This window comes from Gigantopelta aegis, chromosome 4, assembly GCF_016097555.1.
Source record: "Gigantopelta aegis isolate Gae_Host chromosome 4, Gae_host_genome, whole genome shotgun sequence".
In the NCBI taxonomy this organism is placed as follows: domain Eukaryota; kingdom Metazoa; phylum Mollusca; class Gastropoda; order Neomphalida; family Peltospiridae; genus Gigantopelta; species Gigantopelta aegis.
Window position 1 is genome coordinate 59409424 of NC_054702.1, and position 17339 is coordinate 59426762.

The 17339-nt window shown below is 41.5% G+C and overlaps 1 protein-coding gene across 1 annotated transcript in view; it reads left to right on the plus strand.

The window, feature by feature from the left end:
• Positions 1–12474, plus strand: part of LOC121370838 (serine/threonine/tyrosine-interacting protein A-like) — a 31613-nt gene extending 19139 nt beyond the window's left edge. Inside the window, exons 8-10 of the mRNA XM_041496341.1 lie at positions 8855–8927; positions 10030–10093; positions 11118–12474. Of these exons, the coding sequence (XP_041352275.1) occupies positions 8855–8927; positions 10030–10093; positions 11118–11200 (220 nt within the window). The 3' untranslated portion in view covers positions 11201–12474. The remainder of the gene's footprint in view (positions 1–8854; positions 8928–10029; positions 10094–11117) is intronic.
• Positions 12475–17339: the final 4865 nt, after the last annotated feature.

Below are 17339 nucleotides of genomic sequence, written 5' to 3' on the forward strand. Positions count from 1 at the left end.
CTTGATTACTTACCTTTTTGAAGGGGTGGGACGTAGCCCAGTGGTGAAGCGCTTGTGATTGCCTATGTGATGGAGAAATATGGCCTCTCACACAAGTAAGTACCTTGATTACTTACCTTTTTGAAGGGGTGGGACGTAGCCCAGTGGTGAAGCGCTTGTGATTGCCTATGTGATGGAGAAATATGGCCTCTCACACAAGTAAGTACTTTAATTACTTACCTTTTTGAAGGGGTGGGACGTAGCCCAGTGGTGAAGCGCTTGTGATTGCCTATGTGATGGAGAAATATGGCCTCTCACACAAGTAAGTACCTTGATTACTTACCTTTTTGAAGGGGTGGGACGTAGCCCAGTGGTGAAGCGCTTGTGATTGCCTATGTGATGGAGAAATATGGCCTCTCACACAAGTAAGTACCTTGATTACTTACCTTTTTGAAGGGGTGGGACGTAGCCCAGTGGTGAAGCGCTTGTGATTGCCTATGTGATGGAGAAATATGGCCTCTCACACAAGTAAGTACCTTGATTACTTACCTTTTTGAAGGGGTGGGACGTAGCCCAGTGGTGAAGCGCTTGTGATTGCCTATGTGATGGAGAAATATGGCCTCTCACACAAGTAAGTACCTTGATTACTTACCTTTTTGAAGGGGTGGGACGTAGCCCAGTGGTGAAGCGCTTGTGATTGCCTATGTGATGGAGAAATATGGCCTCTCACACAAGTAAGTACCTTGATTACTTACCTTTTTGAAGGGGTGGGACGTAGCCCAGTGGTGAAGCGCTTGTGATTGCCTATGTGATGGAGAAATATGGCCTCTCACACAAGTAAGTACCTTGATTACTTACCTTTTTGAAGGGGTGGGACGTAGCCCAGTGGTGAAGCGCTTGTGATTGCCTATGTGATGGAGAAATATGGCCTCTCACACAAGTAAGTACCTTGATTACTTACCTTTTTGAAGGGGTGGGACGTAGCCCAGTGGTGAAGCGCTTGTGATTGCCTATGTGATGGAGAAATATGGCCTCTCACACAAGTAAGTACCTTGATTACTTACCTTTTTGAAGGGGTGGGACGTAGCCCAGTGGTGAAGCGCTTGTGATTGCCTATGTGATGGAGAAATATGGCCTCTCACACAAGTAAGTACCTTGATTACTTACCTTTTTGAAGGGGTGGGACGTAGCCCAGTGGTGAAGCGCTTGTGATTGCCTATGTGATGGAGAAATATGGCCTCTCACACAAGTAAGTACCTTGATTACTTACCTTTTTGAAGGGGTGGGACGTAGCCCAGTGGTGAAGCGCTTGTGATTGCCTATGTGATGGAGAAATATGGCCTCTCACACAAGTAAGTACTTTAATTACTTACCTTTTTGAAGGGGTGGGACGTAGCCCAGTGGTGAAGCGCTTGTGATTGCCTATGTGATGGAGAAATATGGCCTCTCACACAAGTAAGTACTTTAATTACTTACCTTTTTGAAGGGGTGGGACGTAGCCCAGTGGTGAAGCGCTTGTGATTGCCTATGTGATGGAGAAATATGGCCTCTCACACAAGTAAGTACCTTGATTACTTACCTTTTTGAAGGGGTGGGACGTAGCCCAGTGGTGAAGCGCTTGTGATTGCCTATGTGATGGAGAAATATGGCCTCTCACACAAGTAAGTACCTTGAATTACTTACCTTTTTGAAGGGGTGGGACGTAGCCCAGTGGTGAAGCGCTTGTGATTGCCTATGTGATGGAGAAATATGGCCTCTCACACAAGTAAGTACTTTAATTACTTACCTTTTTGAAGGGGTGGGACGTAGCCCAGTGGTGAAGCGCTTGTGATTGCCTATGTGATGGAGAAATATGGCCTCTCACACAAGTAAGTACCTTAATTACTTACCTTTTTGAAGGGGTGGGACGTAGCCCAGTGGTGAAGCGCTTGTGATTGCCTATGTGATGGAGAAATATGGCCTCTCACACAAGTAAGTACCTTGATTACTTACCTTTTTGAAGGGGTGGGACGTAGCCCAGTGGTGAAGCGCTTGTGATTGCCTATGTGATGGAGAAATATGGCCTCTCACACAAGTAAGTACCTTGATTACTTACCTTTTTGAAGGGGTGGGACGTAGCCCAGTGGTGAAGCGCTTGTGATTGCCTATGTGATGGAGAAATATGGCCTCTCACACAAGTAAGTACCTTGATTACTTACCTTTTTGAAGGGGTGGGACGTAGCCCAGTGGTGAAGCGCTTGTGATTGCCTATGTGATGGAGAAATATGGCCTCTCACACAAGTAAGTACCTTGATTACTTACCTTTTTGAAGGGGTGGGACGTAGCCCAGTGGTGAAGCGCTTGTGATTGCCTATGTGATGGAGAAATATGGCCTCTCACACAAGTAAGTACCTTGATTACTTACCTTTTTGAAGGGGTGGGACGTAGCCCAGTGGTGAAGCGCTTGTGATTGCCTATGTGATGGAGAAATATGGCCTCTCACACAAGTAAGTACCTTGATTACTTACCTTTTTGAAGGGGTGGGACGTAGCCCAGTGGTGAAGCGCTTGTGATTGCCTATGTGATGGAGAAATATGGCCTCTCACACAAGTAAGTACCTTGATTACTTACCTTTTTGAAGGGGTGGGACGTAGCCCAGTGGTGAAGCGCTTGTGATTGCCTATGTGATGGAGAAATATGGCCTCTCACACAAGTAAGTACCTTGATTACTTACCTTTTTGAAGGGGTGGGACGTAGCCCAGTGGTGAAGCGCTTGTGATTGCCTATGTGATGGAGAAATATGGCCTCTCACACAAGTAAGTACCTTGAATTACTTACCTTTTTGAAGGGGTGGGACGTAGCCCAGTGGTGAAGCGCTTGTGATTGCCTATGTGATGGAGAAATATGGCCTCTCACACAAGTAAGTACCTTGATTACTTACCTTTTTGAAGGGGTGGGACGTAGCCCAGTGGTGAAGCGCTTGTGATTGCCTATGTGATGGAGAAATATGGCCTCTCACACAAGTAAGTACCTTGATTACTTACCTTTTTGAAGGGGTGGGACGTAGCCCAGTGGTGAAGCGCTTGTGATTGCCTATGTGATGGAGAAATATGGCCTCTCACACAAGTAAGTACCTTGATTACTTACCTTTTTGAAGGGGTGGGACGTAGCCCAGTGGTGAAGCGCTTGTGATTGCCTATGTGATGGAGAAATATGGCCTCTCACACAAGTAAGTACCTTGATTACTTACCTTTTTGAAGGGGTGGGACGTAGCCCAGTGGTGAAGCGCTTGTGATTGCCTATGTGATGGAGAAATATGGCCTCTCACACAAGTAAGTACCTTGATTACTTACCTTTTTGAAGGGGTGGGACGTAGCCCAGTGGTGAAGCGCTTGTGATTGCCTATGTGATGGAGAAATATGGCCTCTCACACAAGTAAGTACCTTGATTACTTACCTTTTTGAAGGGGTGGGACGTAGCCCAGTGGTGAAGCGCTTGTGATTGCCTATGTGATGGAGAAATATGGCCTCTCACACAAGTAAGTACCTTGATTACTTACCTTTTTGAAGGGGTGGGACGTAGCCCAGTGGTGAAGCGCTTGTGATTGCCTATGTGATGGAGAAATATGGCCTCTCACACAAGTAAGTACCTTGATTACTTACCTTTTTGAAGGGGTGGGACGTAGCCCAGTGGTGAAGCGCTTGTGATTGCCTATGTGATGGAGAAATATGGCCTCTCACACAAGTAAGTACCTTGATTACTTACCTTTTTGAAGGGGTGGGACGTAGCCCAGTGGTGAAGCGCTTGTGATTGCCTATGTGATGGAGAAATATGGCCTCTCACACAAGTAAGTACCTTGATTACTTACCTTTTTGAAGGGGTGGGACGTAGCCCAGTGGTGAAGCGCTTGTGATTGCCTATGTGATGGAGAAATATGGCCTCTCACACAAGTAAGTACTTTAATTACTTACCTTTTTGAAGGGGTGGGACGTAGCCCAGTGGTGAAGCGCTTGTGATTGCCTATGTGATGGAGAAATACGGCCTCTCACACAAGTAAGTACTTTAATTACTTACCTTTTTGAAGGGGTGGGACGTAGCCCAGTGGTGAAGCGCTTGTGATTGCCTATGTGATGGAGAAATATGGCCTCTCACACAAGTAAGTACCTTGATTACTTACCTTTTTGAAGGGGTGGGACGTAGCCCAGTGGTGAAGCGCTTGTGATTGCCTATGTGATGGAGAAATACGGCCTCTCACACAAGTAAGTACCTTGATTACTTACCTTTTTGAAGGGGTGGGACGTAGCCCAGTGGTGAAGCGCTTGTGATTGCCTATGTGATGGAGAAATATGGCCTCTCACACAAGTAAGTACCTTGAATACTTACCTTTTTGAAGGGGTGGGACGTAGCCCAGTGGTGAAGCGCTTGTGATTGCCTATGTGATGGAGAAATATGGCCTCTCACACAAGTAAGTACCTTGATTACTTACCTTTTTGAAGGGGTGGGACGTAGCCCAGTGGTGAAGCGCTTGTGATTGCCTATGTGATGGAGAAATATGGCCTCTCACACAAGTAAGTACCTTGATTACTTACCTTTTTGAAGGGGTGGGACGTAGCCCAGTGGTGAAGCGCTTGTGATTGCCTATGTGATGGAGAAATATGGCCTCTCACACAAGTAAGTACCTTGAATACTTACCTTTTTGAAGGGGTGGGACGTAGCCCAGTGGTGAAGCGCTTGTGATTGCCTATGTGATGGAGAAATATGGCCTCTCACACAAGTAAGTACCTTGAATACTTACCTTTTTGAAGGGGTGGGACGTAGCCCAGTGGTGAAGCGCTTGTGATTGCCTATGTGATGGAGAAATATGGCCTCTCACACAAGTAAGTACCTTGATTACTTACCTTTTTGAAGGGGTGGGATGTAGCCCAGTGGTGAAGCGCTTGTGATTGCCTATGTGATGGAGAAATATGGCCTCTCACACAAGTAAGTACCTTGATTACTTACCTTTTTGAAGGGGTGGGACGTAGCCCAGTGGTGAAGCGCTTGTGATTGCCTATGTGATGGAGAAATATGGCCTCTCACACAAGTAAGTACTTTAATTACTTACCTTTTTGAAGGGGTGGGACGTAGCCCAGTGGTGAAGCGCTTGTGATTGCCTATGTGATGGAGAAATACGGCCTCTCACACAAGTAAGTACTTTAATTACTTACCTTTTTGAAGGGGTGGGACGTAGCCCAGTGGTGAAGCGCTTGTGATTGCCTATGTGATGGAGAAATATGGCCTCTCACACAAGTAAGTACCTTGATTACTTACCTTTTTGAAGGGGTGGGACGTAGCCCAGTGGTGAAGCGCTTGTGATTGCCTATGTGATGGAGAAATACGGCCTCTCACACAAGTAAGTACCTTGAATACTTACCTTTTTGAAGGGGTGGGACGTAGCCCAGTGGTGAAGCGCTTGTGATTGCCTATGTGATGGAGAAATATGGCCTCTCACACAAGTAAGTACCTTGATTACTTACCTTTTTGAAGGTGTGGGACGTAGCCCACTGGTGAAGCGCTTGTGATTGCCTATGTGATGGAGAAATACGGCCTCTCACACAAGTAAGTACCTTGATTACTTACCTTTTTGAAGGGGTGGGACGTAGCCCAGTGGTGAAGCGCTTGTGATTGCCTATGTGATGGAGAAATATGGCCTCTCACACAAGTAAGTACCTTCCATTCTTACCTTTTTGAAGGGGTGGGACGTAGCCTGGTGGTGAAGCGCTTGTGATTGCCTATGTGATGGAGAAATATGGCCTCTCACACAAGTAAGTACTTTAATTACTTACCTTTTTGAAGGGGTGGGACGTAGCCCAGTGGTGAAGCGCTTGCTTGATGTGCGGTCGGTCTAGGATCAATCCCCATCGGTGGGCCCATTGGGCCATTTCTCGTTCCAGCCAGTGCACCACGACTGGGATATCAAAGGCTGTGGTATGTGCTATCCTGTCTGTGGGACGGTGCATATAAAAGCAGTCTAATTAAAATTAGCTCCACTATTACATGTGGATCTAACAGCAGCCCGTTGGAGCTCATGTCCAGTTGACCTTTCATTTGACCAATCAAAACCTTACTTGAAAAATCATGCCTGTGATTTGAAAAGAATTTGAAAACATTCGGGATTATGCCGAGGGTATACGAAATGATTCGGATGAATTACGAAGTATGCCGGAAACTAATTTCAATATAAAATTTTGTATAAAATTTGTTTCAAGACGAAAAAAAACCCCCAACCCCATGATGGTATAGCCATATAATCTGTTTATACTAGTATACAATCCACAGTTTATTACTGCACTTTTACCCCTGTTTTTTTCAATGTTGAAACAGACCAACAAGTTCGCCTATTGTATAAATAGTCTCGTCCGATAGTTTTAGAATTTCTATGCTCCCGAATAACGCTATAAAAGGTGAAGTGTAATTGGTCGATATTTAAATTGTTATTTATAGATGAAATGTCATCTGGACATGGGAGTCCATGCAATGCTGTTAGATCTACTGGTAGACCAGTAGAGCTAATTGTAATCAGATTGATATAAAAGATCCCATGCTACTAATCGAAAAGAGTAGTCCATGACGTGGCGACAGCGGGTTTTCTCTCTCAATATCTGTGTGGTCCGTAACCATATGTTTGACGCCATATAACCGTAAATAAAATGTGTTGAGTGTGTTGTTAAATAAAACATTTCCTTCCTTCTTTACCCATTGCAAGTCGTCCTACTAGCGAGGAACTACAGCCACTACCAGTATCAGATTCAGGATAAGCTTGATCAGGGCAGAGATGCAGAATCTTCAGATTTTATTAGAATTTCAAAGTTTAATGCAAGTGCGTGTGCAGGAATTGTTGTAGGGATTGTGGGTCTAGACTGTGGCAAATGAAGTTTACAGGGGGCAGAGTCTTATGGGGGGAATTTGCTTCAGCTGGGGAGGGTGTATGTGTTTTTACCCCCCAAAACCCTCCCTCTTCCAGATTTTTTATTTAGTGTAAATTTTCATCATCTCATGATTTGAAACCCGAGTGCAGAATGTTTTCTGTATTTTGAGAAGTTTTCACCAAGACCTAATGGAGAAAATAATAATAAAAATAAACGTGTGTTGGTGGGGAGGCCTAGGTCACTGTCTAGATCTGCCAATTATATACTGATGGAAAGACATGATGCATCACACAGACACTAAGAGGAAAGAGTTACTGCAGCCAAAACACTCATCTATAGTGTTAGGAAGTCAACTGTCTTACTTAAATTCAGTCCCACATTAGTAACATTCAGTCCCATAGTACATCATTGTACATTATGCAGGGGCCAGGACGTAGCCCAGTGGTAAAGCACTCGCTTGATGCACGGTCGGTCTAGGATCGATCCCAGTTGGTGGGCCCATTGGGCTATTTCTCATGCCAGCCAGTGCACCACAACTGGTATAAACAAAGCAGTGGTATTTGCTATCCTGTTTGTGGGTTGGTGCATATAAAAGATCCCTTTGCTCTTAATAGAAAATTTAGCAGGTTTCCTCTGTATGACTGAATGTCAAATTTACCAAATGTTTGATATCCAATAGCCGATGATTAATAAATCAATGTGCTCTAGTGGTGTCATTAAACAAAACAAACTGTTTAACTTTATGCAGACATAATGATGTTAACAGTGACTGAAATTTGGTCTACAATACCAAGTGTTCCTTTAAAAAAAAAAAAAAAAATCAGTGTAATAGTCATTTTAGTTATTTGACAACCTACTTTTACCTGGTCCATCTCTGTTGTTTCACAAATGGTTTACAAATGGTGATTCATTATTCATGAACATAACAATTCCATTGTAGTGAGTTTAGTACAACAATAGAGCCAGTTACTTTTTATATATGGGATGGTGGGATTTAGCTCAGTCGGTTGAGCTCTTGTCTCAGGTGCTTGAAAGAAAGAAATGTTTTATTTAACGACGCACTCAACACATTTTATTTATGGTTCTATGGCGTCAAACATATGGTTATAGACCACACAGATAATGAGAGAGGAAACCCGCTGTCACCACTTCATGGGCCACTCTTTTCAATTAGCAGCAAGAGATCTTTTATATGCACCATCCCACAGACAGGATAATACATACCACAGTCGTGGTGCACTGGCTGGAACGAGAAATAGCCCAATGGGCCCACAGACGGGGATCAATCCCAGACCACTGGTCTACGTCCCGCCCCAGGCGCTTGGGTTGCAGGATTGAACTATCTTGGTGGATCCATTGAACAGTGCACCACAACTGGTCAAAGGCAATGGTATGTGCTTTCCTGTCTGTGGGAAAGTGTATAGAAAAGATCCCGGCTTTGCTGCTAATGGAAAAATGTAGCGGGTCTCCTCTGTCGACTACAAGTCAGAATTACTAAATGTCTGACATCAGTAGCCGATGATCAATTAATGAATGTGCTCTAGTGTTGTCGTTAAACAAAACAAACTTTAACTGGTCAAAGGCCGTGGTATGTACTTTCCTGTCTGTGAGAAAGTGCATCGAAAAGATCCCATGCTACTGATGAAAAAAATGTAGCATGTTTACTCTCTAAGACTATATATTTAACAGTTACCAATGTTTGACAGTCAACGGTTAATGATTAATAAATCAGTGTGCTCTAGTGGTGTTGTTAAACGAAACAAACTATAATTAGAAGTAATGTAGCACTCTGTCAAGCTAAGGAATTTTGGATGTTAATTCTCTTGTTAGCAAGAGTTACTACCCTTTGATTATTAACTTTGTGTGTAATAACTAAAATGATGTTCTTCATTGAATTATTTAGCTGTTTCAAACATGAAGAATTGTCATCACCTAATAACAATCATTGTCTCTTTTTTTTTTCTCTCTTTTTTTCTTCTTTTTTTTAGAGATGCTTACTTCTATGTTCAGCAACGAAGATTTTGTATAAACCCTAATGAAGGCTTTTCACAGCAGCTTAAGGTATTTATTTCTGTTTCTTTGTTTTAAATACTGACATTCCAAAACTCATCAGTTGCAGTAGTATAGTGAAAAACCATGAACTGTGCTACCCCATAAACCTACATGTGTATCTATTTACATATGATTTGTTTTTAAGGAATCTGCATACAACTGAACCCTGAGGTTGAAACACTTTTGTTGAATTAAGAAAACCTTCCCAAAACCAAAGTGCACAAATGAGAAAAAGACAAGTTGATATTCAAAATATTTGTATACATAGGGAAGTGTATACACAACCGCCATTTTGCACTGTACGCACTACATTAAATAAGGTGTAATATTAAACAAACTTAAAGAAATAACAGTTTTACACTGCTGTCATTGTCAAAGTATTGTCTGCATCGCAGATTCATTGGTTAAGAGTTTTGGTGACACGTGTCACTCTGAAAAACAATAGCCTGTTTACAGGTGTATCTGAAGAATATCAACATCAGTTTACAACATGCATTTAATCTTTTAACAACAAAAACTGGTATGGCTATTATCATTTGTTGGTTGATTTTGACAATAAATTTAACCAGGTAAAACATTATTTCATCAAATCGATTGTACATTACAATACATGTGCACAGAAACCATTTCCCGTTAATAGGCCAGTTCACGATGACTCGAGGATATTTGTTAATATGAAAAAGGAAATTTGTATTATTTAAACATTAAAACACATTATTTTAAAGTTATTTTATGTAGAACCATGTCTCCGTTATAATAAAAAAATTATTGTGTTTTCTAACACACACTGCAGACTGTAAACTTGGGAGGTTTTGGGGTTTTTGGTTGGGGGTTTTTTTTTAATGAGTAAAATATAGCACATGTTAAAATCTGATAGTCCTTTTAGTTGAATGCCACCTAGGCATGTGATGAATGTGCCCTCATAAAAAGGTCTGGGGATTTGTTAACATTTAAAAAAAAATTCTTTTCAATCAGAATTACTTTATTGTCCAGCATGTTTTGTTTTAAATCTATCCTGTGTGTAGCATGTACAGGAAAATTGTGGCTTTGCATTTCCAGCTAGAACTGAAGTACATTATGACTTTGTCAGTAAATAATTTGTTTCTTGCAGGAATATGAACCTATTTACCAAGCAAGGCTGTCTCTTCAAAATGGAGAAAAGTCTGATGAAAATGGTTTGTTCATGTTTGTTGTAGTTGAATGGCAGGATGATTGTAGTGTTGATTCAACTCGGTCAACTATTAGTGTTTTGGGGGGGGGGGGGGGGGGGGGGGAATGTAGCAAAGTTGTAAAGCATTCGCTTGATGTGTGGTCGGTCTGGGATCGATTCTTGCCAGTGGGCCCATTGGGTTATTTCTAGTTCCAGCCAGTGCACCACAACTGGTATATCAAAGGCTGTGGTATGTGCTATCCTTTCTGTCGGATGGTGCATATAAAAGACCCCTTGCTACTAATGGAAAAATGTAGCAAGTTTCCTCTTTAAGACTACATGTACATGTCAAATTACCAAATGTTTGACATCCAATAGCCGATGATTAATAAATCAATGTGCTTTAGTGGTATCATTAAACAAAAACATTTTTAACTTTAATTTTTTTTTTCTTAGTACTTGTTCCATCCAATCCTGAACAACAATACATGTATATCAGTGTTGATTGTATGCACTATTCTGTAGGTTGGAAAGTGCTTTAACAAGAGATCTGACTGCTAATCACATTGAAAAACCTTAATGTCAGCAGCAGCAGGTTTCCAGATCAAATATTAGCTGTGTTTGGCTAGACCAGTTTGCTCGACTGGTTTATGTGTGAAACATTAATGACTACTAATGTTACAGAGATAGTATGAGTTTAATAGGTGAGTGAGTGAGTGAGTTTAAAAATCTAAATTTTCTATTATTTCCCTAAGAAGCGGGCAGAACATAACTAAGTGATAAAACATGGTCGGTTTGGTATCGATCCCTGTCAGTGGGCCCCATTAGGCTAATTCTCATTCCAGCCAGTGCACCATGACTGGTACATCAAAGGCCATGGTATGTGCTATCCTGTCTGTGTGATGGTGCATATAAAAGATCCTTTGCTACTAATGGGAAAAATGCAGCTGGTTTCCTCTCTAAACGTTCCCAGTAGAAAGTTGTGAGTACTAGCTGTTAGGGGGTTAGTACAAAAGATGTTTAATAATCTCTAACACTGTTGCTTGTAGGCATGCTGAAGAGAAAGGTAAGAGAAGATGATGAGGAACAGGAATTCCACAACCAAGAGAGGTTGTATTTGCCTGGAACATGACTTACCTGGAACATGATTTAACCTGGAACATGATTTAACCTGGGTGCAGATTTGTACTTTGTCTTCGAGTCGATGGTTGCGACAACCACATCTTGCCAATTGGTGGTTCATGGATGGAGATATGTGGCAATTAAGTGCCTTTCTGGATGGGGACTCAAGTCACACCTTAACTCCTCAGCTAAAAGTTACCGATAGTTATTTGCTGGTTTTTGAAGATTATATTATGCTAGCTATATCCTCCTGACTAGAATGTTGTTCCTAAGATTTTGACTCTGGACATGGCAGTGGATCGATCTGGCACTGGCAATGTCAGATATACAGTGGACAGAACTGGTCTGACTGGCCAGTACAGTTGACTGGACTGAAACCTGTGACTTCCTTAGTTACTGGAACCAGTGTGTTGCACAAAGTCGCCATGTTGGATGGAGATGTCTGAAGTCAGAATGGCACATGCAGTAGAGCTAGGTTGTTTGTTCTTGGAAAATAATAGCCAGTCCTGCAGTGAAAAGAGCTGATGTTTTGGGCAGGCTACTCCAGTTTTCATTTGTTGTATTAGGTAATGAAATATTTTGGTTTGTTACACACCTGTTGGTGAGAACATCATTCGTTATTTTGTATAACACATACATGTGTGATAACATTTTAAAGACATACCACTGACTGTTCCTAGGTAATGACAAGGTCACCAATGCCATACCATCCAATAAAACAAAGAATGGTCAAATCGAGCATAGACTTGTCTGTGACGCACAAATTGACTATAAGCATAAGGGCCATAAATAGGTAGTTTTTTTGAAAAGCCATTTAAATTTATTTTAAAATGTTTTTTCAAGGTATGCAAGAAATAGATTACAACATTTGTATCCTGTTAGATATCATTTATGTTACAACTTGTTTTAAAACGTATCCAGCTCTCGTTCGCTCGTCAGATACGTTATAAAACAACTTATTACATGGTATCTAAAGGCCATTCATATAGTATTCTCTGTTTAATGATTCATTTCATATAAACCTGGAGTAAGCCTAACCAGTAAGTGCTGTAGATTGAAGCTTGTTTACCTAACAGTGATGTTCAATAATGACCGTGTTTAGTGGTCCATCCTGTGATTAGCTTACCTCGGCAACCCTGGCAGTTAATCGGCAATGCAATTAATTTCAATTTCAACTTATTTTCGTGCTTATATCCAATTACGGTTCAAGCACACTGTCCTGGGCACACACCTCAGCTGTCTGTTCAGGACAGTGGGTTAGTTGTTAGTTAGTGGTTAGTGAGAAAGAAGTGGGTGTAGTGGCCTTACACCTACCCATTGATCCCTTAAGAACTCAATCAGGGTTGGAGCCAGTACCGGGCTACGAACCCTGTACCTACCAGCCTGTAGTCCGATGGCATAACCACTGCGCCACCAAGGCAGTTTCGGCATTGCAATTAGAGACTTCCACAGTGTTTTCAATTTCCTGTAGCATTTATTTGGACATTATTCAATTTTCTGTGTCATTTTTCTTAACTCCTCTCTTTTACATTATGATTAACTGCAAACCGGCTGCGGAAAATGCTTTGGAGACCATTTTTCATTTTGTTGATTGCCAGGGTTGTTTTTGTGAGGACACCCAATAGCAGAAAATCGTTTTCATGCTGGAATGTAGTTACGGTATTTTAACGGAAACTTTCGCCTACGTCTCAGCTGAACAGAAGACTGTTTCGATGTCAGCGCTGTGTTATCGTGTCTAGCTGGAATGTTGCTAAACATTCATTCTCGTACATGTGTGTCAAAGACTGTGGTATGTGCTATCCTGTGTGTGGGATGGTGCATATAAAAGATCCCTTGAAACTAATGGAAAAATGTAGCAGGTTACCTGTCTAAGACTATATGTCAAAGTTACCAAATGTTTGACATCCAGTAGCCGATGATTAATAAATCAATGTGCTCTAGTGGTGTCGTTAAACAAAACCAATCTTTCTTTGATTGGTGTTGAGTGATCCTTGTTTTAAATCCAGTGTCTAGGGAAGCAAGCATGGAACATTTCTCACTAGTCCTTTACACCATTACTAATCTTAAATTGACTAGTGTGACAGAACTGTTGCTAGCCATTGTCTACAGCATATTATTATCTTAAAGAGACTGTGCTGAGTTTCTGTTATTTTAAGAAGTTTCCGACCAATACAAATTTTTAAGGACTAAAATCTAAAATACAATATTAAATATATTTTCTTGTTTAGAATATCAGTGTCAGTATATATCATAAGCTTATGAGGTAGGAGTGCTCAGGGGTTGGCAAATCCTCAAATTCGGGCAAAAACAATAGAAATATTCAGGCAAAAAGACGTGGCCTGAAACCTTTTCACCATGTATTCCCATCATTCTACCCACAATATTAGTTGTAATCCATGTAAAAATGCATAATGATTCGTATGCAATTGAATTGAATTCGGACAAAAATCGGTCTGTCCCCCATTGTGTTTATTCAATGTGTGTGTGGTCGTCCTAAAGTTTGCAAGTAGGCCAAACTGGATTTGGTTCTCTAATAATTTCGTATGTACACCCCCACCCCCACCCCCCCCCCCCCCCACCCCCCCCCCCCCCCCCCCCCCCCACCCCCCACACACACACATATTAAGGAATAAAATTATGTTTGACCTAGCACAAACACTAGGTTGCTCAGAAACATATTTAATACACAACCATTGATATTTTATGCAGGAAGAGTTTATTCAATACGCAATTTTAGTCATTAAAAAGTCTCTCTGTTATCGGCAATATCTCAACAATGGTAAACTCAGGATTGTCCCTTTAATACAGACTTTATTTCAATATAATGATTATCCAGTGAAATGAGAACATGTTGACCTCTCTTATTTCAACCTTTGATACTAATTTCAAACGTCTGAAATAAGAGTAATAAAGTATAAAGAGAAAGAACTAACTTGAAAATCAATCTGTTTGTCATGGACGAAAGAGTTGTTGGCGAGAGGCAACACTTGCGCCCATGACAGGCTTGCTCTGAATGTGCACGTAAAACCCTGTATTACCCATATAGTTAAAAATATCTTGGTACATATCAAAGTGATAGTCCCACTAGAACGCCAAGTGGGACGTGATGTCATCGATTGGCGTACTACAACCTTACAGGAACGTCAACCAAACGAATTGAGTGATATAAATTAAGATCGATTATGGGTAATAAATAGGATACTTAACTCGCTACCATTTCGTATCATGTTTATGTCTCCCGTGAAATGATTTTCATTGTCATTCGCTGAAGCTCGTGACAATTGAAAATTATTTCACTCGAGATATAAACATCAATACGAAAGGGAATCTCGTTTAATATCCTATCAAACTCGCTGACAAAAAAACACACCCTAAACTACAGACAGAAAAGAAAATGGCTGCCTGGTAGATAAATGTTTCACGCATTTGGTTAGTGGCCCAGTACGTTCAGCAGCCCTAACCATTTTGCATTTGTAGGCTGTGTTAAATGACCAATGCAAGGGAAATACTTTAAGGAGAGGACCAAGGGTAATGGGGAACGTGAACCATATTCCTGAAAAGGACACTTCAATGAAAAATTGTTCAAGAAAAAGAGCAATTTTTTAATAATTGTTTTGAGGTGGGGAACCGGCCTCGGTGGCGCAGAGGTTAGACCATCGAACTACAGGCTTCAACCCAGAGCAAGTTCTTAAGGGCTAGGTATAAGGGCCACTACACCCTCTAAGTGAAGAGTCACTCTTCACTGTCACTAACAACTAACCAACTAACAACTTACCCACTGTCCTGGACAGACAGCCCAAATAGCCGAGGTGTGTGCCCAGGACATCGTGCTTGAACCTTAATTGGATACAAGTTGAAATGAATGATGGTGGGTGGGGGGCAGGTCCGCCAGGTTGTGTCTCTTGGATTTGCCCTTTTATTGTTCAAAGGCATCATGTTTTATCTGCAAGTTGTGTTAAATGCGGTATTGTGTCGTACTGCATCTCTAAGCTGTATGCTTTGTGTGAACATGATGTCATAAACGGGTAATTTCTACAGATCAGACGTTGTCTGTTTGTCTCACAGGAATGTTACTTAATGACTCTTCCAGCCTCTTCTACTCCTGCCATTCTGTGTGATCGTTGTTCTAGTGCTGGAGTCCAGCTGCATGTGCAGGTTTTCTGTTAAATGCCAGTGTCAGTCCGGGGTTTTGTTTCCTCTACCACATAAGTTATCCGTCGTCCACATTGTGGACAGATAGATATTCGGTGGAATCAGGAACCGACAGGTCAGTTCCATATTACTGATTTCATAGCCCTGTAGGAACGATATATTGAGTGGGAATGAGGGCGGGGGCACAACCTCTAGTGAGGGGGCACAAGCCATATGTTTATCTTTATTTATAGAGTTGGGCCAAAAATACAACTACATTGTCGTCCTCGAGCAGGGACCACGTGCCTCCACCGTACACCACCCACCGCCCCCCCCCACCCCCCCCCCCCAAAAAAAAAAACCCCTCCTGTCCCTAAGGGCCTGTTTCAGTGCAATCGAATTTGACGGACTACTTGTGCGGATTTAAAAAACTGATAAATCTAATGGAGACCTTTCTGGAGAAGTGTTGATCTGGCAACATACTGGAAATTGGTAGCTGACAAAGAAGAAGGTGATGGTGATGATGAAATTGTCATACACATATGGGGGGGGGGGGGGGGTCGATGGGTTCGACCGCCCCCCCCCCCCCCCCTCCTGAAATCGCTTTTTTTATAATTTAATATATCTGACATTGATATCTGACATTATTATATTTACTCAACATAGAAATATATGCCCAATCTATTTTGGAACCCCCCTTTTCAAAATCCTATGTATTGGAACCCCCCTTTTCAAAATCCTATGTACGCCCCTGATACAGCCACAGTTCGAGATTATTGTCCTTTTGTGATTACTATAAGCAAGGAAGCTTGATACTCTGTTCGGTTTATTTTCAGTGAGGAAGATATTGTGTTTTGAGTTCAATGAAAATCTTTTCTTCTTCTTTTGTTATCATTTCATGTATGAAAGAATCAGAAAGGAAATGAAAAATTAAGATAACTTTATTTTTGTTATTTTATGTTTGTGTTTGTTAACTATGTGCAAGAGAAAAAAACAAGCAGCGATTTCTATTGTGAAATAATGAATTCATTGATTGTCATGTGCATGTCTCACAACTGTTTTCAGATAAAGAATTCATTGTCTGTCTCATGCATGTGTCGCATTAAGTACGAGTTTTCTGAAGAGTGCTTTCGGGAGTTATACCGAAAATGATGAAATGATTTGTATCTAGTTGATGAAGTGCCTTGTATTCTGTCAAATGTTTTCAATAAATGTTTTCTTTATATTATGATCGTGACTCGCGTATTTGTTATATGCAGGTGCGTGTGCAGGAAGTTATACGGGCGAGCGAAATTTCTAGGTGTTCGAGTACTGCTTTGTAGGATTTTTTTTTTTAAAGAATTTTTTTTCGCTTTGAGCAGGAAGGGGTGGGGTCAGAAAAGAAAAATATGGGCCGGTCGACCATCGTGTCAGCAGTAGCGTAGGCAGTGTGTGTGTGTGTGTGGGGGGGGGGGGGGGGGGGGGCACGGGGCCATGACCCCAGTCAAACGTTTTTAACTGTTAAATTTTATAACATTATACATACATAGTGTGGGTTGCCCCGTCCCTAGTACCCCCCCAAAAAAAAAAATTAAAAAAAAAAAAATTAATAATAATAATAAAATAAAATAAAACTTTTTCAACATCTACTGTAGTACGTACTGAAACGCACTACAATAAATGTTGAAACATCAACACCAAATATTAGACCTCTTTTACATTCCCATTGCGCATGTGCGCGAAGAGTAATATCCCTTGCCGAATTAGATTGTATCCAAGCTATAAACTTGGGGGGGGGGGGGGGGGGGGGGGGGACATGGTCTACAGTTGTCATGAGCGTCTGAGTAGCTTCGAAGAAGCTGTGAATCTCTAGCGACTGAAGTACATATTTCATATCAAATGGTAAAATGGCTGCGAAAGACGGTCTACTAAGGTCTCACTACACAGATCACTTCCGGGTGAGAGTTGATTGATGACGGTCCACTATAGTTCCTAATTGTGACACATGTTATGGTTCACATATTCACTTCTAGGAAATG